Source organism: Vigna angularis, chromosome 7 (genome assembly GCF_016808095.1).
Source record: "Vigna angularis cultivar LongXiaoDou No.4 chromosome 7, ASM1680809v1, whole genome shotgun sequence".
Taxonomy (NCBI): Eukaryota; Viridiplantae; Streptophyta; class Magnoliopsida; order Fabales; family Fabaceae; genus Vigna; species Vigna angularis.
The window spans coordinates 5,262,626-5,285,944 of NC_068976.1; the positions used below are offsets into that span (position 1 = coordinate 5,262,626).

General features: G+C 35.3%; 4 protein-coding genes across 4 annotated transcripts; 2 read left to right on the plus strand and 2 right to left on the minus strand.

The window, feature by feature from the left end:
* Nucleotides 1-3,335: 3,335 nt before the first annotated feature.
* LOC108336429 (uncharacterized) lies at nucleotides 3,336-6,789 on the minus strand. Its single transcript, XM_017572879.2, has 3 exons — nucleotides 6,324-6,789; nucleotides 5,064-5,155; nucleotides 3,336-3,954 (listed from the first exon to the last, which is right to left on the minus strand). The coding sequence occupies exons 1-3, from the start codon at nucleotides 6,474-6,476 to the stop codon at nucleotides 3,567-3,569; spliced, it is 633 nt and encodes a 210-aa protein (XP_017428368.2). The 5' UTR covers nucleotides 6,477-6,789; the 3' UTR covers nucleotides 3,336-3,566.
* Nucleotides 6,790-7,118: 329 nt separating this feature from the next.
* LOC108336843 (uncharacterized) lies at nucleotides 7,119-9,032 on the minus strand. The gene is made up of 4 exons (XM_052880598.1): nucleotides 8,035-9,032; nucleotides 7,656-7,955; nucleotides 7,553-7,604; nucleotides 7,119-7,475 (listed from the first exon to the last, which is right to left on the minus strand). Exons 1-4 carry the CDS (start codon nucleotides 9,030-9,032, stop codon nucleotides 7,119-7,121), a joined length of 1,707 nt encoding a protein of 568 aa, XP_052736558.1.
* Nucleotides 9,033-10,107: 1,075 nt separating this feature from the next.
* Nucleotides 10,108-10,729, plus strand: LOC128197801 (uncharacterized). The gene is made up of 3 exons (XM_052880599.1): nucleotides 10,108-10,134; nucleotides 10,278-10,433; nucleotides 10,514-10,729. The coding sequence occupies exons 1-3, from the start codon at nucleotides 10,108-10,110 to the stop codon at nucleotides 10,727-10,729; spliced, it is 399 nt and encodes a 132-aa protein (XP_052736559.1).
* Nucleotides 10,730-15,083: 4,354 nt separating this feature from the next.
* LOC108336414 (rhomboid-like protein 11, chloroplastic) lies at nucleotides 15,084-18,881 on the plus strand. The gene is made up of 7 exons (XM_017572858.2): nucleotides 15,084-15,359; nucleotides 15,478-15,602; nucleotides 16,606-16,691; nucleotides 17,227-17,267; nucleotides 17,362-17,528; nucleotides 17,610-17,672; nucleotides 18,559-18,881. The coding sequence occupies exons 1-7, from the start codon at nucleotides 15,155-15,157 to the stop codon at nucleotides 18,718-18,720; spliced, it is 849 nt and encodes a 282-aa protein (XP_017428347.1). The 5' UTR covers nucleotides 15,084-15,154; the 3' UTR covers nucleotides 18,721-18,881.
* Nucleotides 18,882-23,319: the final 4,438 nt, after the last annotated feature.

The following is a 23,319-nucleotide window of genomic DNA, read 5'->3' on the forward strand; positions in this document are numbered from 1 at the left end:
CTATCTTAATGAATAAGGTTGAATCAAGATTTCCTCTATTAAAATTATTTTCTAGAAAAAAGAATTGCTATGCCTTTCATATTAAAATTTAAGTGCTTGTTTTATACTATAAAGTGTTTTCTTCAACTCATAGATGTGATTAGGAAACTTAAAATCTTCAAATACTGGATGTTGTTCCACATACACATCTTCTTTAATGGATCCATTTAGAAACACACTTTTAACACCCATTTAATATAATTTAAATTTTATAATAGATGCATTAGTAAGAAGTATGCATGGATATCAATTATTCAAGAATATGCATAAAATACACATCATATATTTTAATCTTCAAACCATATTGATTAATTCCTTAACCTGATTATATTTGCTAGATATTTTGCCTTAGTCATCTAACATAACTTCACTTCTAACGAAACTTATCAAAACCTTATTGGTTGCTGGAACTCATCTAATTCAATAAAAGAAACCAAAGGAAGGACAAAACCTAGTGTAGGTTGTGAAGGAGACTAAGGGAACAAAGGAAGTTGCTACCAGTCGATAATATGACAAAGAGTATGACTCAACAACTCGAGAATCTGAAGTAACATGTTGAGTGGGATACTTAGCAAAAGTAGAAATGATTCTTGAAGGTAGAATGCGAGAAGATGAAGATGACAATATAGGCGTTTGAGTTTGAGTGAAGGGAAAAATGTTTTCTTCAAACACATCCTTAGAAATAAATATTTTGCTATTGGACTCAAGCCACTTGTACCCTTTTACACGAGGAATATCCTAAAAAGGTGTAGGCAGTGGACCTAATTTACAATTTATTGGTGTCAGTGTGAGGATAATAAGCACAGCCAAAAATTTTGAAAAATTTGTAATTGATTTCTTTATTAAATAGAGTACAATAAGGGATGGGATGAGAAAGAACATATGCAAGAAGCCTGTTCATATTATATATTATAGTGTGAAAGCATGGTCCCAAAATGTTATAGGCAAAGATGCTTGAGAAAGAAGAGTAAGGCCCATTTCAACATTATGCCTATGTTTGAGTTCAACAAAGCCATTTTGATGATGAGTATAAGGAGTATAAGGACAGATTAAACGGTTATAAATGCCCAATGAGTTAAGATATTGAATGAAAGGTTCAAATTGACCACTTAAATCACTTTGAATTTTCTTAATCCTATGATTTAGTTGAGGTTCAGCAAAGGATTTAATTTGTTTAAAGGAATTTAAGGTGTCAGATTTTTGTTTTAGAAAATAAATCCAAGTATATATCTGCTATAGGAATCAATAATGATAACCCATAGAAGATTTTTACATGGGAAGGACCTAAAGACCGCAAAACACAAGTTGTAAAGGTGCAATATAAGAGCTTAAGGATGTGTGAGAAGGTAATTTATGAGAATTTCCCATACAACATGCTACACAATAACAGCGTTTGAGAACATTATGGAACACAATAACAGCGTTTGAGAACATTATGGAACACAATAACAGCGTTTGAGAACATTATGGAACACAATAACTGAGGGATGACCTAGTCTATTATGCTAAAGGGAAAACATAGTAAAATTGTGTGGGTACGGTGGAAACAGCGGGGGGTTTGTGAACAACAGACATAGTGGAAACTGGTGGAGACGCATTCTGGGAATGCAGTGGAAGGAGAGGAAATTGGGAGAGACCATCCGGGCCAAGATAGCCACACAGCAAGACAGAGTTATCAACCTGAGACTTAACAAAACAAACAGTGGAATGAAATTTAAAATATACATTATTATCTCTAGCAAACCTACTCACACTAACAAAATTTTCATTAACAGAAGGAACGTGCATGAGATTTTTAAGGTGTAGACGAACAAGCTGATTATGGGAAGAAAAAGTTGCAGAACCAGAATACTGAACAGATAAACCTTGTCCATTTCTAAGGAAGACACAAACATCTCTTGGAGTAGGTGTTGGATTTTCAAGATTGGTAGAATCAGTGATTTTGTGATGAGATGCACTAGAGTCAATATACCAATTCTGATATTTTTGAGCAAGCGGATAGACTGGTGTGGACTTAGCAACATAAGCATGGGGTCGTGAAGTCGATACTATGGAATTGTAATGGGCCTGAGAGGGAGGCAAAACAGGTGGTGAAGGCAAGAGAGGGCATGGCTGAGTGGATGTCGATGGAAGTTGATTGTGGAAAATAAGTAGATGCAGCTGGAGGTGGGATGCCTAGAAACGATGGCTGATATAAAGGAGAAATATTGTCAGTATCATGCCAAAACTTTGCAATCCATGTTTCTTGAGCAACAAGCAAAGATTCAACTTCTTCTAACGAGAACAAATTTGGTTTACTACTGATGAGAGAAAGGAAGGACTCATACTCAATCTGAAGTCTTTCAAGGATAATATCGAGTCGTTCGCCTTCAGATACAGGATCATCGAATGAAGAAAATGCACAGAAGGAACTCATTGATTACTCGTTCACCTTTCTTCATTGTGCGGTGCGTAGCTGACGAGCCCGAGCTTCGCTCTGAGAAGCAAAATGAGCATGTATCTTCTCCCAAACTTGAAATAAGTGTTGGCATCCATTGATTCGAGCTAAGAAGGAAGTCGATTCTCAATCCGTAAAGCACGGTCCGAGAGAGAAAGAAATTGGGATGGATAATACTAACAAACTAATAGAATATCAAACAGAAAATAAATCAAAAAAAATAATCTAACATTCTAACAGAATTCTATGTATACTAACACTTATTTAAACATATAACCGGTTTTTCAATTTCTTTTTTATGAATAACTTCTCTCTTAACATTTCTATAATTTATGAAAAAACTTGTCTTACTAGTCTATTTTCCAATATATTTCAATCCATTTAAGTTTCGATAATTCTAGCTTGCAAAGATTTTTCGTCTAACAGTGCTCATTATTAATATTTTGAGGACAACTTTTAGTCATTATTATTTGCCAATACGGAAAACATGAAAACACTCCACTAATACATGTTTTCCTTACCCTATTCACTACTTGTAATAATACTCTTTTCTGTGTCATTTTCATGGTCCATGTTAACCTTTACAATTTTCATTAAAGATATTATTGAGATAAAACATCAATTCTAAGCAGAAGATATCATAAAAGAAACACTTAAAAGAGCTAAATCTAAATTTTGTCAAAATAAAAGACAACGATGTAAAAGTAGTCCCGATTTATGTTGTGTGCCCAGGGATTATTCTCCACCTGACAATATGAAGTGAAAGATAAGCACAGCTAATAATAGATACTGGTTGTTGAGAACATCATTGGTAAAACTAGAATATAGACGACCGAACAAAGACTAGAAAGTGATAAGCCAACATAGCTTTCAATTTATTCAATGGAAAAAAATGTGTCAACTTGTATTCAAGATGAAAATCATTAATCATGTAAATCATGTGAAAGCAATTTCATCAATTTCAGAAATTCAATTCTGAAAGTCTGGAGGGTGTTTACAAGCAATATGAATTAGTCACTTGTTTTCCAACATGAACTTCCAACATCTGGCAACTCCGAGAATAAATTGAGAGTTCTGAAAGCAAACACTATTACTTCAAAGGTAGAAGTGATTTCAACCATTGTTTCCAAGGTGCATCTTGCTGTTGCTCAACCCAAGACAAGAAACAGCTATCCAATAGACAGAAGAAGTTGACATAAAGGAGTTGATACCTCACAGGTATAAACCGAAAATTTGCAACCTGAACAATTGGCCATATGCCCCCTTCTAAAACAAAGGCTGGGAGGAAATCTCTTTTAACATCTTCTTTTATTTGAGGAACACTCTTTCCAGAAGAAAAACCCATGTATGTAAAAAACACAAGTAAATCCAATGGTCCAAAGATAAACCCATCAACAGCAACTTTTGTGGCAACAAAACGGAAGGAATTCGGTTTAAGCATGAGTTTCAATCTTATATACCGATCCAAACCTTCGTACCTACAATGTTAATGCAAAAGAACAAGGAAAATTGATAAGTTTCTTAGAAAATAGATATCGTTTGCCAGTGCCCCTCTTCCCCATCAGAACAAACATAACACTAACAGATATACGACAGCTCACTTCTAGAAGTCTTTTCTTTTCTGATTTAACATTTTTAAGGGACCATTTGGCTTGAGTTTATTGCTTTCATTTTGTATCTGTTCTTTGTATTACAAATTATGGCATGGTTCTCATTTAGTATCCTGTTTTCAAATGTTCTGTTCTGACTTTTAGTTACAAAAATGACAAGTTATTTTTACTATGTTTCCTGCACATACTTTTAAAAGCAAAAAAGTGTGGAAACAAGGTAACATTTTCATCAGTACAAACGAAAACATAAAACGTTTTCTCACATCAAACAATATTGGATGTTCCCCATCAGCTATAAATATGATCGAAGTAGCTTTTTGTAAGACTTGGGAATGGTCCCCCTTAAGATCAAAGCCGCCTAAGCTGAGGAGGAGGTCATACCACAACAAAGTGCTACCAATAAGACAAAATGCTATTCAATAAATAGTTTGAAATCCTTCCTTTTTTTAGTCAGTTGGATAAACCATGCATCCAAAATCCAAAACAGAGCTCTTGGCCCTGTGAAGTTGAGAGGGCAATACCACTTTAATCTTAATTTATCAGGAAGTTACTATAAACCAATCAATACATCAATAACCAAATTGTCATCTACATATTTAGAATATATATGATAAAAGAAAAATGATTGCAAGGCAATAAGAATCAGTCCTTTAAATTGATTTGCAACAATAGTAACCATCATCAGCTGACATGTCAGTCAGCCACAACTGTAGCATCCAAATGCTGTCTCGTGTGAACTACATAACTTCTACTAAGAGCGAGCAAAAGCATAATAATGACTTTTTTGGACAAAATTGTGTTTAATATTAAAAGGAAAAAAATTGACATCTGTATTTTTTAAGGACGAAGAACTTTCAAATCTGTCCAGTAAACTAAGCTGATTTGAGATCTGAGAATCAGCAAACAAACCCTTGCATAATAAACAGTGTCCATAAGCAACTGGGGAATAAAATTTATAAAAAGGTCACGCTTTTTACCAGTAGTGGCCAACAGGACCAACAAATCCTAACCCAAACAAGCTGGTTGTAGACACCCGTTTCCAGTTGATCTTTAACTCTTTATTGTCATCCTGTGAAAAATGGCCAGTAAACAAGAGATATGAGCTAATTAGATGGTTACATTTACAAAGAATAAAGTGCACATCATACATACACTATGTGAACTAGACAGTTTAATAATACAACAGTAAGAAAGAAAGGGCCAAGTTACACATGGTTTATCCACAATGCTGCCCGTATAAAACCCAAAATGCATCATTTTCAGATTCACTTTATCCAGAAAACAGTGAACATGACAAGTAATTTCCCGTTTCACTATTTTAGCCAAATGAACTGAAAATTCCCATCTATAGTTACCAAACAAACCAGATGTTTCCATGTGATTTAAAATTGAAAAAATTACAACTAGCATTAACATAGTTTCCTTTTCGCTACCTCCTGCGGTTGAAGTGCAAAACTAAAGGTATGGTTTTGAATTGATGGATGGAAAATGGAAACAACGGAAAGAACAAAATGTGGGTTTGGGGGAGTTTTCCAAAAGGAATGGAATGCCACCTATCCCTGCCATTTTGCAGCCCAAATTTTGTCCATTCAACTTAGAGAGTCAAGGAAAACATTCCACGTTTTTCCTCGAGAGTTCCCTCCTTACCTTCATCAAACAACCAAACCAAAAATTCAGACGTTCCATTCCATTATTATTCATTCCCGAGAGCTTCTAACTGCGCTCGCATCCACGCCACAATTTTCCATAATATCTGTAATCACAACGCAACCTCAACCACAGCCACGATTTAAACCAATCTCTCAACTATTTTCGCAAAAACACCCAACCTAGGCATGATGAAATTTACAGTCATTTTGTATGCCCCCAAAACCTCATTCCAAAAAGCAACCAAAACCCAGCATCCCAACAAGACAATAACAACCAATACAAAAGCCACAAAATAAAAGCACCCATTTGCTTTAACTAGAGACCAAGATCACATGCTACACGGAAAATCCTTCCAAAAAACAACCTCAAATCCCTTCCTTTCCGCATTCACCCATGCATTCCACACTTTCCATTGCCAAAAGCAAGCTCAGACAATCGCAAATCCTTATAATTATTTTGATTACATGGCCACACTCCAAGCATGACCATTTCCCAAAAACCAAGAAAGACACACACAAACACACATGCATTTTCCCCAAAACACAAAATCTTAGAAGGAAACAATATATATTCCAATAACAAAATACCTCATCCATTGTGGCATGGGCCTTGGCAGTACAGTGCGTAACTGCCTGAGCAGCTATGTCACCAGCACCCCAAATCAAGCCAGAGCTGATGACCTGCGTCTTAACAGGGTGAACCGCCAAGCAATTCTGGTACCATTTCCACAACTTGAGCATATCCAAACAATAAGCTTCCCGACAACGATCGCTATTTATTGATCATGAAAATGATCGCAGCCCCCCTTTTTCTTTATTTGGGGATTTATCTAGATGGGTCCAGCATTTAGCGAAAAAAAAAATATTTTTGGCCGGTGGAAGAAGAGTGGCACTTCTTTGGCTTCTATGGATTTCTTTTTTTCTCTCGAATACCCAGGACAACGGTTTTTTGAGGAATGAGAGGCACAAAGAGAAAGGAATGAACTCTGGTCTGTGATGAAGATGTAAGAATCAATTTGGAGGTTGGGTTTGACATTTCTGCATTTGTCTGTAATAAGAATTCGGTCGAAAGAAAAAGGGTAAAACTGTACTTTACTATTACTCTTTATGGGACTAGCGGGTCTGTTCTTTAAATTTCAGAACACATTTTTTTAATTGTGTTGGTAAAGGAAATATATTCCATTATATACTCTTTAAAAAAAATTAAAACCCCTTAATTATTCATTAAATATATTTTACATCATAATGATGCATTGTTAACCTATGTTCATTTACTTTTCAAATAAAATAACAAAATTATATAAATTCAAAAACATAAGTTCATAAAAATATTGTAAAACATAAATTGAAATGTCAAAGTCTCTATGTATAATCCTCTAATCCTCAAATAATGGCATCATCATCTCCATCATCATCCTCATCTAACTCTTCCCCTGATGAATGTTGTGCATTCTCATTGTCCCCAAATATTATGTTATCAAGATCAAGAGAATCTAGAGCCGGATCTGTTGTTGCTCCATCTAACTGAACATTTTCACTATCATTTTGACCTTCAACTTGCTCAATCTCAACAACATCATTTGCCTCTTCAGTTATCCATTCATCATCTGATTCAATGTCATCAAATGGAAGAGCTACAATTTTTCGAATTTGTCTACTTTTTAACTTGGAGTTATACATCACATAAACTAAATCATTCATCCTTTTTTGATGCAAACGATTCCTTCTCTTTGTATGAACCTAAAATGAAATATGATATTTTTAGTGAGGATATAAACATAAAATGAAATTTATAAACTAAAAATAATTTAAATTACCATTTCAAATGAGCTCCAATTACGCTCACATCCAGAAGAACTACAAGTCAAGCTTAGAATTCGAATAGCAAATCTCTTCAACTCTGGAGTTCCATCACCAAACATTTCCCACCATTCCCCAGGATTTAACTCTTTCCTACACTCCTTTGCATCTTCCATTCCAAAAAGTCCTCTAGCATAATGAAATTCAACAATTTGTAAATTAATTTTTTTTCTTTCTGCCATATCTGGTATCAATCTTCTCATGCAAATATACAATCCTTCTTTCACCTCTCCACCACCTTCACATCTAAAGTTAGGTTCATAGTGGAAATGGGGGTTTAGATAATAGGCAGCTGCATGCAAAGGCCTATGAAGTTGATTATCCCATCGAGCATCAATTATTCTCCAAACCTCTTCATAACTACATCAATTATGCTATATCAGAATAATTTCACACATAAGTAATTAAACATTGAATGAGTAAAAGTTTGAAAATTTACCTCTTTTTGATATTGTTAAAGTTAGACTTAATCTTCTCCTTTGCACAATCCATTTCTTCATAAATGAAACCCATTGTAGGTTTTACATCTGAGTCAACTAATCTTAAGACAACCATAAGAGGGGCAGCAGCTTTCAAGCATGTGGAGACATTCTTCCAAAATCGGCTATCTAATACCACATGTTCTACTTTTCTCCCCTCTTGTGAAGTTCCAAACTTGCTTGTTTTCGATTCCTCAAAGCTAAACATGGTCAACAATGATGCCTTCAATTCATGAAGACAAGCAAGAGTTAAATAAGCTGTGGCAAATCTAGTCACACCCGATCTTATCAAGTCTCTACCTTTAGTGAACTTTTTCAATAAGGAAATCAACATTGATCTCCCATAAATATAAGTTGTAATCTTTCTTCCCTTCTTTATGGTCAATTCATGGACCTTCAAATTCTTTTCAAAATCTTCAAATATCAAATCAATGCAATGTGCTGCACATGGAGTCCAATACAATTTTTCCCTTTTTTGCATCAACAACTCTCCGGCTGCCTTGAAATTTGCAGCATTATCAGTGACAACTTGAACAACATTTTCTTGTCCAACAAACTCGACAACATCATCCAACATTTTGAAAACTTTATCAGCTATTTTTGAAATGTCTGAAATGTCAAGTGAATAAAGAAAAATCGTCCCTTTAGGACTATTCACTAAGAAGTTGCAAATAAAACGTCTTTTTCTATCTGACCAACCATCAAACATAATTGTACATCCAGTTCTCTTCCACTCCTCCTTATATTCCTCAAGATTTGCATCTGTTTTCTTCACAGCTTGTTTCAAGAGCTTCTCTCTAATATCATGATAAAATGGTGGTTTGTATCCAACTCCATACTTACCAATCATTTCACACATCTTTGCAAATGCTGGATTTCTAATTACATTAAAAGGGGCACTGGTGTAAAAGAATTCAGCCACTTGGGCATCAACTTCTTCTTTGTATCCTTTTTTCATCATTTGATTTATAGTTGCTTGGACTCCCCCCTTGCTAGTAGTAGTAACTTTTTCTTTTCCTTTAAAACCGAATACCTTGTGTCCTCCTTCAAGACTCTCACTTTCTTCCTCGTCTTCACCAATATTTATCTATCTTTTCTTTGATGAAGCATTCTTAGCTTTTGCAACTATTTTTATCATCAAATTTTTTATTTCATCCGAAACAGAAGCACAAGGTTTAGAATCTTCTCTAGTTCCAACAAGATGATGCTTAAATCTAAATATGCCTCCACTTACAATCTTTGAGGATTAGTTGCATTTTACTTTTCTTCCATTACCATTAACATCAAATCCATGTTTCCATCCAATATCAGATCGATTTCCTGGAGCATTTTTACTTCTACTTTTAACGGATAAAGATGCACTTGGATTAGTTTCCATTCCAGCCATGGTGCTTTAAATTTTTTAACTAAAAAAAATATGACAGAAGCATACTCAGAGAGACATGACATGATACTTTAAATTTTTTCATTAAAAAAATATGGCAGAAATAGACTCATAGAGACATGACACAGTACTTCTCTCGCTTTTTAAATTTTTCAAAAAGAAATAAGAAAAAAAAAGCTAAATATTTTCGAAAAAAAAAGAAAAAGAAAAGCCATGAAAGCATCGAGAATTGCATACTCAGAAATCATAAGAAACAATATTAAAAAGCATGATAAGACAAGACCATGGCAATAATAGAAATTAGTTTTTTAACAAAAAGCAGGGGCTGTGACAATGTGCCAGGGACTTAAATGTTTGAAATAAAAAACACTTTTTTAATAAAAAGCATGGCTTGAAGAGGGTTGTAACAGGGGGTTGTATATTTTAAAATAAGAAACAGGCAGAATGTGAACCGGAAGGAGCGACTGCGAGACTAGAAGCTGCGGGACCAGAAGCTGCGACGGCGACACCGAGACCACGAGACCACAAATGAGAACGTTGTGAGTGGCAACCAAGAATTGGAGCGGACAATTGGAGGACCAAGAATGACGGTCGAACAGAGCGCGAAAGCAAGGAGATGAAACGAAACCACAAACTAGAGTGAAGCACAATGAGAATTAAGAAGAACCTTAATAAGGTAATCAAATACTAAAATCAAAACGAAATCTTTCTCTTTCGTTTTTACCCATTTTAAACTCAGCAAAATCGCGGCAAAATCGCGATTTTATACGTTTTCACCGATTTTGTTCTTCATCACAAAGTTGTTCTTCCTGTTCGAAGGCAACGTCCAAAGGATTTTCGCAATCCTCACACGGTACTGTTTCGAGGGGAGTTGGGATAACCCCTATTTGCCACTGTGGTGATATTGCTGTAATGAAAGTTGCCAGAACTTCAAGGAATGCTGGGAGGAAATTTTGGGGATGTCGTCATTACAAGGTGTTTTGAATACCGTAGTGACTTTTATGTGTATTGGATTTTATGTGTTTTAACATTTTTGTGTTCTTGATGAATAATAGGGTGGATTTTCAACTGGGATGTCATGTAATTTTTTCAAGTGGTGTTTTGAGGACAATGCTGATGATAGAAATGGTACAATTGTGAGACAAAGCAACAGGATATGTGATCTGGAAAATAATGTGAAAGAGTTGCAGAGAAGGATAAAGTTCTTACTTGGAGTTGTGTTTGTTGTTATTGTGTTGAACATTATGACATTGTGGCTGTGTTTAGCTTGATCTTAGTTGTGCAATGTGCAATGTATGTTTTGTTCATGTAATGACTTAGGTGTTTAGCATCATGTTTTGTTGATGTAATATCAATTGTTGTAATATGAGTGAACAATCTGAGTTCGTGCAATAAAGTTCGTTTTAGTCCCCCATTCGTTTTAAAAATGTTAAATGTGGTCCCCCTTTGCTTTAAAAATTGTTCACGGTGGTCCCTCTTTCGTTTAAAAATTGTTCAAGGTGGTCCCTTACGTATATGACTGTAATACATATTAAGGATACCTGGCACTACAAAATTAAAGTGCTTAATAGCACTACAACTATAATAACAATTTTAATTAAAGTGCTTAATAGCACTACAAAATTCAAGTGCTTAATAAGAGTACAACATACATAATTAAAATGCTTAATAAGAATTCAACATACACAATTAAAGTACTTAATAAGAATTCAACATACACAATTAAAGTACTTAATAAGAGTACAAAATACATCCAAATACATCCAAATTTTCATTTAAATCTATGGATCTTTTCTTCTAATATTTAACTTTTTCCTTCGTATTGGCTGACTTAAATCTTGGATGGAATCTTGACTTGGTTGTGGTGGGTGAGGAGATTGGGGACTTGATGGTTGTGAAGGTGCAAGGGGTTGTGAACTTTGTGCTTGTGCTGGTTTTGTTGGTTGGATGATGGCTGGACGTAAAGGGCACACTTTTTTGTTGTGCCCCAGTTCACGACAGATGCTACATTTCTTTCGCTGCCCACCAACACTCATTTGGGTCCCATCTTTCGTTAGCTCCCATGGCTCCATTCTTCTTTTTTTCTTTGGTCTCCCAGGCATGTTCCTCTTAAGTGGTGGCAGTACATCAGGAGAACTAGTTTTTTCCCATAGGAGGTGGCCATTCACAAGATAGATGATGGACGCATATGCCTCTTCATATGTGGATTTCCTAAACCAAATTGGTATAAAAGTTTCTGGATCTACATTTGAACAGTTCATTGATGCAACTGCATGACAACATGGGATGCCACTGATCATCCACTTCCTGCAGCTACATTCTTCATTGTCCAGGTCCACTGTGAACTTGTTCCCAATGACTGAAACATGCCTAACCTCAAAAATCCTTCTTGCAGACCAGCTGAATAAATGAACATAAATAAGGCACATCAACAACTGGATATGAACATAAATAAGGCACAAGAACAATATTACCTTGAGACCCAATATCTTGACAAATTACATTCCTTCATAAGTCTCTTTTTGATCTTTGGACAGACATTGAAATCCATAGATGCCACCTTCGTTCTGTTCGTGGCCCATCTTTTCATCAAATACAGTCTAATATCTTCCAGCAGGGTTATAATGGGTTTTCCTCTGGACTGAACAAGGACACTGTTGAATCCTTCACTAATGTTGTTATCCAGAATATCACACATTGCTTGAGTTCTGAACCTACTTCTTGACCAATACCTATTGCACGAGAATGAAGAAAATTTGTTACCAAACATGAGTAATGCAGAATCTTTATGCATGTAATGGAAATAATGTACCTTGGGGGAATGGCTATGAGGTATTTATATGCTTCTTCATTCACTATTCTGATATTCAACATCTCTCTCTCCCAAGCTTGGGGGTATGTGCTTGTGGCAGCCCTCCACATCAAATTCTTCAATATCTCACCCGAAAATCTTTTCCTAAAGTTAGCATAAAGGTGCCTGATGCAGAATCTTTGTTCTGCCCTAGGCAAAAGCTCTTGGATAGCTGGCACCAACCCCTGCCAACATCAACTTTTTAATCAAACACACATGATTAATAAAGTATGAATAATAAAATAATTTAAGTACTGCATGTACCTTTTGCTGGTCAGACATCCACGTGTACGCCCCATAAACTTCATTGCCCCCAAGGTCTTCAACCAATAATTGCAAAAACCAGGACCAACTATCTTTATTTTCGACTTCAACTACTGCATATGCAAGGGGTAGCATTTGCTCATTTGGATCCCTCCCAACAGCAGTAAGCAGCTCTCCCTTATAAAGACCTTTCAAAAAACACCCATCTAAACGAATGATGGGCCTACAACTAATAAAACTGTCCTTACATGCTTTAAGACAAACATAACATCTCTCGAATATGGACTGACCATTATCACTGTTCACTTTAACCTTAACCGTTGACCCTGGGTTACTTCTCAATACCTCATGTGCGTAGTTATAAATCCTTCGAAATTGTTCTTTAAAATCCCCTTCACGTTCACTTGATGCCATTAACTTCGCCCTTCTTGCTTTAGAAATTGATACATTGGTGTTCCATTTCCTTAATGCTTTGGTACGTATGTCTTAGACCCTTATACTAGGATTCTCATGTAAAGACTTATCTATTTCATGACTCAACCACTTACTATTCATCATTTTAATGTTCAGTTGCCTGCTGCAAGAATGAACATCAACAATCTTCCTTAACTGCCAAATCTTGCGTGTTGGCAAATACCCACAGTAAGCTACCCATGGACACTTTTTTTGCCCACCCATGCATCTCACCCTTACCCTACGGTTATCATTTTTTACAAACTTAAGAGCCCTCCCAGCATGAATAGCATAGCTTCTAATGACTTCCTTAAACTCATCCTTATCGGTAAATATAGTACCAAGTTCCCATTTGTAATCTGACATTGACTTCTTTTTCCCAAATGTAGGAAAGGGACCTCTACTTGCTCTGTCCTCAGTTTCATCCTCCTCACTTCCACTATTATCTGGAGTTAACAGCACATCTGACTCCCATTCATCATCTGACAACCCCCTACCATGTCCTTGTGCTTCATTATCACTGTCTTCCATCTTGTATTCTGAATCACTATTGTCCAAAGCAATAATATGTGCTTCATCCTCAGTATCCACTTCAACTTCTTCCTCATTGTCCACTTTCACTTCTTCCTCAGTGTGCAGTTCTACTTCTTCCTCATTGTGCAGTTCTACTTCTTCCTCACTATGAACTTCTACTTCTTCCTCACTGTGCACTTCTACTTCTTCCTCACTATGAACTTCTACTTCTTCCTCCACTCCACCCAGTTCCTCTGTGTCAACCTGCACTCCATCATCTCTCTCCAAGTCACCACCACAGTGAAGAGGACCTTCCTCAACCTCCTGTTGCACTTCAACAGGACCTTCTACACCAACCTCAACACCACTACCCTCACCACTCTCTGCAGGCCCTTGGCAAAGGTAAAGAATTTCATCCTCATTTTCTACAACCACTGCTTCGCTCACTTTATGTACAACATACAAGTTGACTTTCCCCAACAATTTTCCCACATTCATCATGTTCAAAGCTCCTTTATCGTCATATAGCTTATACAAAACATGTTCAATATCGTAATATAACTCATGTACTTCCATGTAACCCAAATCTTTAAGTGAACCTACTACTCCAAAATAGCTCCATGTATCGGGGTCAATGTCCCAATAACATATCTTCCCACCTATATAATTAAAGGGCACTTCCTTTATCAAGGTCCCACCGTGGTGGACCACTACCTCAAACCTATCGTTAGACATCCCTACACTACAAATGGAAAAGGGGGACCACTCATTAACTTAAATTAACACACCATGGGACCAATTTCAACACCCAACGCCAGTACTTTTTCCATAAACCCCCCACCACGCCACAAATATAATCATATTTTAAACACAACAAATATGGAATCCACCCATTAAAGACAAAACAAATACACAATCCACCCATTAAAGACAACAACATAAGTAAGAACAGTGATGCGATCAGTGACTATAACAACAACATAAGAACAGTAATGCGATCACTAACCTCACTAGCACTGACGAACGAACCACACTCTTGGATGAACCACAAACTTGATTTCACCAAAAATCAAAATCTGCACTCTTGGAAAGGTGATTGTTGAACCCTAAATCGCCCGCGAGGAGATTTTACCCCAAATGTAATTAAGCCTAAAATTATTTTTAACCCTATCTTTTAAATTAATTTAAATCATTTTAAATTATTTTAAATCATTTTAAATTATTTTAAATCATTTTAAATTATTTTATTTTAACACATATAATAAAGTCACAGTGTCACCTCAACCAAAACTGTACAACTCATCAGTTTTGTGCCAGCTGGGGCAGCTGTGCCGTTAGTCTTTTTAACGCTATAACCAAAAAGGACTAACGTGCATCGTTTTTGCGAAAAGTAGGATGTTAGTAAACTTTTAAAAAAAAGGATGACCACTTTGAACAGATCCTACGAAAAGAGAGACCAAAATAGGTATTAAACCTAATTATTTTTTGTGAATGCTTCCGCGAAGGCCTGTTTCTGAAATAACAAAATGTTTGGAGACCCTAACAACTCGAACGTACTGGTGTACATAAATTGAATTGAGAGCACAAATAAACCATTACTCGGGAAAACCAAAAAATGGCCCAACTTGGTGTCCCGGTAAAATCACTAGCAACGTCATGCAAACTTTCTCACATTCACATCCCCAAATCCGCTTTCTTTTCTCACTGTCTCCCTCCATTTCCCTCCTTCACCACCAAACCTTCTCTCCTTGTCCAACCTAGCCACCCGTTATCCGCGCTTCGTTACCGCACTCTCGCACCCTGCAACTGCAATAAGTCAGGTACTTTCTCCGATTAACTTGGATTCGGCGTTTTCTCAAACACCTTATCGTTTACTACGAATTCCAACTTCACGCCTTTTCAGCTGTTCTTCTCACCTCATTCAGTTCTTCTCTTTAGATATTATTTCGCAATTGGAACTCGGAAAACCTGAGCCAAAAGGGAAACCGGAGAAACGAGTTAACGGTATATTCTGGATCATTCTCCTCAACATTGGCGTTTTCATCGCTGACCACTTTTTGCATGTAATTTTCTTGCTATCTTTATTTACTACTGTATCTTCATTATTTATTTTTTATCTGTATATTTTTTTACATTAAAGAAATACAATAAATTTCATAATTTTAGTCAAATAATGGTTATATATATATATATATATATATATATATATATATATATATATATATTGTTTCGTTTTTTCTTTCAATCCCACAGATCAGAAGACATACAAGAATCCAATTAACATGTTTCTTTCAAAAATAATCCTATACTTATAAGGAAGATAAAAAAACTAAAAGAATCTAGAAAGCAATTGGCTTAAATAAAATACATTTTTACTCTGTTTCCTCCCTTAAATGTAAAGAGATGTACTCTGGTGCTTTAAAGTGTTTTTATCATTCTATTATTCTTATGCACACTAATGGTGTTAATTTTAGCTGATGTAGCAGAGGCGTAGCTTATAGATTATCAAATGTCAAACAAAATTGATCAAGACAGACTGTTAAAGTGACAAAGTAGTATCTTTGTCTAACAAATGCAGTTTTATAAACCAAAGCAAAAAAGAAAACTTAAAAGACCAAACTGGGCAATAAAATATAACGAGGAATCATATTTTCGCTTTGACTTTGCCAATATGAACGTACATCACAATCTCTTGTATTTTTCCGTTTCGGTCTCATTTCTTTGATCGCATTGAAATAATGAGGGAAGGAGAAATAAAAGCAATAATGTTTCTGCACATTCTTGATGGGGTGTGAAATGGATGGACATGAGAGGTAGAACAAGAGAAAAGAGAAAAGAGAGACAAGGAAGGTTAATACATGACAGATGGAAGGTACAATGGAAAAAGAAGACAGAAAAAAGACTACGAATGTTAAATGCGTCCAAGAGAAAATAGGAGTAAGAGTCAAACTCTATAAAAGGAAAATCAGGAGCTCTTTTAAAGGAGTGTGAAACAAGTGGCATTGCATAAACAGGGTTGTTTCTGTGTTTGTTGGATGATGTATGGTTTTATATAATTTCTGCAAGGTTAATGGGGCAAAGGATTTGTATTTGTACCACACGTGGCCTGCTTGGTACCAGTTTGTCACAGCTACATTTTGTCATGCTAATTGGTGAGTGTCTTACTCTCTCATTTCAGTTTTTCCATGTTATTTTTCTTTTTTTTGAAGAACATATTCTAGAGAGTTTTAAGATGCTTTTAATCAGAATTGGAGTTTTACCTTAGTTTTGTAATAAAGGTTTCAATATAGTTGATATAAGAAGTTATGTGGGTAAGATTGTGAACAGCACTACAAGAACTGAATGAACTGTATGAGTGTTTTTCCATTCTAAATTTCGGTTGTTCCAAATAAGAAAGCGTAGACACCTGAAAATAATAATCTAGTAATGTCTAATGTGTGTCAGACACACTGAGTATTCTTGGTTGCATTTTATGAATTTATTATACTTTTATATTTTAAGCTTTGATATGAATAAAAATGAGAGTTAGATGAATAGCAGCATTTTTTTTATTTAAGCAATCATCATTTTTTAAATTAGTTCTCATTTGATCTTTGACTGTGTTTTATATTAATTTTTATTTTATTTTTGTGAACTACTTTCTCACTATCTCATTTTACAAGATGACTAATGCATTAACTTGTTCAGGAAGCATCTTTCTAGCAACCTTTTCTTCCTTTACATTTTTGGTAAGGCTGTAACACGGTCACTTGTCTTTCTCGTAAAGTGAGTTGTTATGGGATTGATGCTTGAGAGTTTGTTATTTTGTTGTTTCCACAATAGGAAAACTTGTTGAAGAAGAGGAAGGGAACCTTGCTTTGTGGCTTTCTTATATTCTTACTGGTGTAGGAGCAAACCTGGTTTCATGGTTGGTTTTACCTAGAAATACAGTTTCTGTTGGAGCTTCTGGTGCTGTTTTTGGGTTATTTACCATCAGTGTCCTTGTAAAGGTACCTGGAATTGGATGCCAGAGTTCATCTGTTTGCGGTATTTCTTCCAAGTTTTAACAGTGAAGCTTTTAATTAATGCAGATGTCCTGGGACTGGAGGAAGATCCTTGAAGTGCTTATATTGGGTCAGTTCGTTATAGAGAAGGTGATTAGAGATATTGGAACTTAAGGTCATGTTACTTTTTCAATATGCATCCAGAATCATGTGTCATGCTTCATAAATGGTTGAGTAATGATATATCATCGCTCTCCACTATAAACACTTAACTAACATTTTTCATTTCCGTCTATTTCTTTTTTCTTATTGCATCATACTACCTATTATAGCCACTGTACTCTTTGTCTTACTAGGTGTCAAATAGATAAAAGGTATCCATAAATCATGTTTTTTTTATGGTTTCCTATGTATGTGATGTTTTCACGTTTTTTTATTGATCCCTGAGTAAACTATATATGATCCGTAATAATATTTGTGATTTCCTTTTGTCTCTTTTTTCGTATTACATTATATTACTTATTGATTATTTGTGTTCCAAGTGTTGAAAATATTGTACAGAATTGAACTAGTTAAGTAACATACAAGTGAAAAAAACCTACAACCTATAATTCTTTAGGTAAAAGTGATGTGATGTTCTATGGTCTATTGGTGAATATCACATTGGTGTTTCTCCATTTTTGCGACGAGTTGTATCAAAGTCAGTAGTAAGTTATAGTGTTCGGCTCAGATAGTACAGTGTGGTAATTTTCCTTTATGTTGGCTCCCGGTGTGTTGGGAAGATCTCCCTCTAATGTTCTGCCCTCAAATTATCCATCAATGTGATGTCTTTTCCTCACTAGGTGTCAAATAGATGAAAAGTGTCCATCAATCATATCCGTAAATGGTTTCCTATCTGTGTTGATGTTTTTTATTAACCAACTATTTATATTTTGGACAAAACGGTCAAAATTTTTATTCATTTGCTCTTTGATTTATGCCAACTATTATCTATCAGTGCTCTGTATGATTCATCTGTTCTTTATGTGTGTCCTAGGTTATGGAGGCAGCCCAAGCTTCAACATCATTATCAGGAACCTTTCACGGAGGCTACACATTGCAAAGTGTAAATCACATCGCACATCTTTCTGGTGCGCTTGTTGGTGTGCTTTTGGTTTGGCTTCTTAGCAAAGTTCCTTCTGCTCCTTTAGACCAATAACCCACGCAGTTCAACAAAAAAGGCCGAACTACTAGCGTACCTTAGCTAGACCAAAAATTACAAATGTGTCATTTTGTTACTTCTGCTACTATTGATGCTAGGCGTTCAAATAATATCAATATCTGTTATAAGGGTATAGTCTTGTTAAGAACGCTTCGCTATATACGCATTGTTGTTATAGAGACCTTGGTATTGAGAAGTGTGAGGAAATAGCTCAAATTCACCGGACAATGTACCCCACACAAATGAGTAATACACGATAATGAAGAACTTGCAAGAACAATTAAACGATTACACAAAAAATCACTTAAAGAAATTTAACGTGATCTAATTAAAGTATTAACTAATTTCAATCTACATCTATGGTCAGAAATTTACTAAGAATTGAGATTACAACTCTTGGTTTTTTTTACGATAGCTCATACAGGCTCTATTTATACAGAAAAATAAATGTCAATCTAACTTTTATAAAACGTGCCGAAACAGTTGGAGGAGGCACGTGAACATTGTTTCACATGAGTTTGAATCATCAACCGAGGCAGATTTTAATAACAAATGATGAAGTTATAATTCATGTGGGGTAAAATGATCTGATATATCTAGTGCTTTAAAGATAAATAGAAGGTCTTATACCATCAAGCCTTAAACGAAGACAATTTTTTATCATTAAACAGTCTATGACGTTCATAACATGATTTTACTGAACCAATTTTTCACAAATCTCCACAATGGTTGATCGCTTTCGTTGGGTAATAAAATAAAAGTCAATCTTCTAATACAACGGTACTGCAGTAATTGTCTAATTATTTGCACTAGTTGTCAGTCAGTGCCTGGGGTGTTTTGTGAATAAAATTCAATTGCATTAATATATTAGTTTAGGTCATTTTGCATGTTAATTGAATGATTTCATCATGCATTGTTTTTTGTTTTGGATCATACATTTGAGTTTTGTGTTTTTCTTATAGATAGGTGTTTCTAAATGTTAAAATCACAACTTTAGAAGAAATAATGTCCAAGATGTAGAGTTAAAACCAGAGAGTTCCACAACTTAGTTGTGAACGTTTCCACAACTTAGTTGTGAACGTTTCCACAACATGTGGAACTGTCTCCAAAATGAAGAGTTGAAACCAGAAAGTTTCACAACTGAGCTGTGAAAGTTTTCATAACTTGTGGAACTGTCTCGAGAGAAATAGAATGCAAATCAGAGAGTTCCACAATTGAGTTGTGGCTTTTTCCACAACTTGTGGATTTACTTTAGGAGAGGAAAATTGAAACGAAAGAAGAGCACAAGTAGATTGTGGATTTTTCCATGAGTAGTGAAATTGTTCAAAGCAGTTATAACATCTCATTATGTGGATTTAAAGAGATTAAAAAAGTAGATAAATGAAGGACATTAAAAAAGTTGTCTGATGGAAAGCTCTGTACAGAGCTTTTGGCCTCGGTTCTCTACAGAACCGAGGCCATAACCGATGACAAAAAGTTAGCAGTTGAAATGGTCAGTTATTTTGCTGATGTATGCAGGAGATTCGGCCTCGGTTTTCGTCAGAACCGATGTCGTATGTCACTGCAAAATTCTGACATTCCCATACCTACAGTCTTACAATAAATGCGGAAGCTAGAGGGTCAAACATTTGGCCTCAATTATACCCAGAACAGATGCCATAGAGTTGTTCTGACTCCCTTGACTTATTTAAATAGGGTTAAATATGTTTTTGGTCCTTTAACTTTCAATGAAAATTGGAATTAGTTCATCTTCAAAACTTTGGCCTAATTTAGTCCTCAAACTTTAGAAATATGTGAATCTAGTCCTTTTAGCTAAATTTTGTTAGGTTTATTTGATGTTTCAAGTGCGTTTCATGAGAGCATTTGAGTTGTTTACACTGTTTGACACATTTTTGCTTCAATGTTAACTGAGAAATGCGTTTAAAACATCAAATAAAATTAACAAAATTTAGTTAAAATGACTAAATTCACACATTTCTAAAGTTTGGGGACTAAATTGGTCCAAAGTTTCAAAGAGGGACTAATTCCAATTTTCAATGAAAGTTAAGGGACCAAAAACATATTTAATCATATTTAAATATTTAATATATATTTTTGGGATTTTTGGTCTCGGTTTGGCGGGAAACCGAGGTAAAATGTCTAATCGAAAATTGCAAAACTGTCATTTTGAATTTAATTTCAATTTTTTTTAAAATGACTTTAGGCCTTGGTTTGATGGACAACCGAGGCCATATCCACCCAATTGCCTCGGTTTTTTTAACCGAGGTAGTAACCTTTAAGTAGGTTAAAAAATTATTACAGAGAGTGAACAATTTTCGTCTTCCTTGCAAAATTGTTCAAACTCTCCGCAAAGCTCTCCTCCGCCGTGCCTTGCCTCTCGTTTCCTTTGCATTTCGACCAATCATCCTTGATTTTTATTGTCGATGTGTCCTTCATGATCATTTTGGAAGGATTTGCACCAATCAAAATCAGTTTTGAAGCATTATTCTACCGTCGTCGTCGCCGTTGTTTGTTAATTTCTTTTCGCGTTTTTGGTTTGTTTAGATACGTTTTTCGATTATTTTGTTGCGTTTTTTATTATTTTGATTGATGAGATTTACGTTTTGTTGTATTTGTGTGTAGGTACTGTGATTTTACTGCGTTCCAAAATGTGAGTAGTCGTTTCTTCTCCGTTGTTGTCTCTTTTTTCACGCTCTCAGGTTCCTATTGTGTTTATTAATTTTTTTTTATTAATTTTTAATTTTTTGTATGTTGAATATATGTAATGATGTGTGATTGAATGTTTGAATTGATCATTTGAGTGCTTATTAATTGTATGACTGTATGACTAAATTGATTGTATGATTGAATTAATTTAATGCTAAATATGTATAATTGTATGATTCTTTGATTGTAATTTTGTAGAACATTTGTAGAATATTTACGTATGGATCGAAATTGGATTAATTTGCCACACATTAGTGCTAAGTACGAAAGAGGGATAGAGGAATTTATACAATTTGCGCAACATAATGAGGGTAGAAGTAATGATGAAGTGAAGTTTAGATGTCCTTGTGTGAACTGTTTGAATGGAAGAAAGTTGAACACAACCCAAATTAGGGAACATCTTATCTGTTATGGTTTCTGCGATGCTATACAACATGGATATGGCACGACGAAGAAATACATTTTCCAACTGTCTCCCAAACTGAAAATGTTATTGATTCCTCCATGAAAGTAGATCGAATGGATGAAGACAAATTAGAGGACATGATCACGATGTTGGCACAGAAAATTTTTCCAAAGCTCATGTGTATGAGACAATGTCCACTGATGCGAAAACACCTTTGCATGTCAATTCAACTAAGTTCACACGGTTGTCAGCGATGTTAAGGCTTATGAATTTGAAGGCGACCAATGGATGGACTGATAAGAGTTTCACAGAATTGTTGACGTTGTTGAATGAAATGCTGCCAGATGGAAATACACTACCCACTCGTAATTATGATGCCAAGAAAATTCTTTGTCCGATGGGTATGAAGTATAAAAGGATACATGCTTATCCCAATGACTACATTTTATATAGGAAAAAGTTTGAATTTTTGAAAAAGTGTCCAAAATGTAGGTTATCACGATACAAGTCAAAAAACAATAATAAAGATAATGGTCAGATAGAAAAAAAAATGGATTTGCTTTGAAAGTAGTTTGGTACCTTCCAATTGTGCCCAGACTTAAGCGTTTGTTTGTGAATCCAAAAGATGCTAAAAACCTTAGATGGCATGCAAATGAGAGAAAAATTGACGGGCTGCTTCGTCATCCAGCAGATTCAAAGCAATGGAAAAATATTGATCAACAATTCCCCCAATTTGGTCAAGAATGTAGAAATCTTAGGCTTGGTTTAGCCACTGATGGAATGAACCCATTTGGTAATTTAAGTACCAATCACAGTTGTTGGCCAGTTATTTTGATAATTTACAACTTATCTCCTTCATTGTGCATGAAGAGGAAGTACATGATGTTGTCTATGATGATATCTGGTCCAAAGCAGCCTGGAAATGACATTGATGTTTATCTAAGCCCATTAGTTGAAGACTTGAAGTTCTTGTGGTTTGATAGGGTTGAAATATTTGATGTCTTCGCTTCTGAAATTTTTGTGATGTGTGCAATGTTATTTTGCACCATTAATGACTTCCCAGTTTATGGTAATTTGTCAAGATACAGTGTCAAGGGTCATAAAGCATGTCTATATGTGAAGAAAACACTACAGCTCAGTAATTGAAACACGAAAGGAAGACAATGTATCTGCGTCATCGGAGAATTTTAAAATGTAATCATCCATATCGAAGGTTAAAAAAAGCACTCAATGGATATCACGAGAAGGACAAAGCACCAAATCCACTTACTGGCCTTCAAATCCTTGAAAAAGTTAATAAAATACATCATGGATTTGGGAAAACTTCCAAAAAGTCATCTGTAACGACCCCTTAGAAGAAGAAATCAATATTCTTTGATATTCCATACTGGTCAAAGTTAGATGTTAGACATTGCATAAATGTGATGCATGTAGAGAAGAATGTGTGTGATAGCTTGATTGGTACACTGCTCAACATTCAGGAA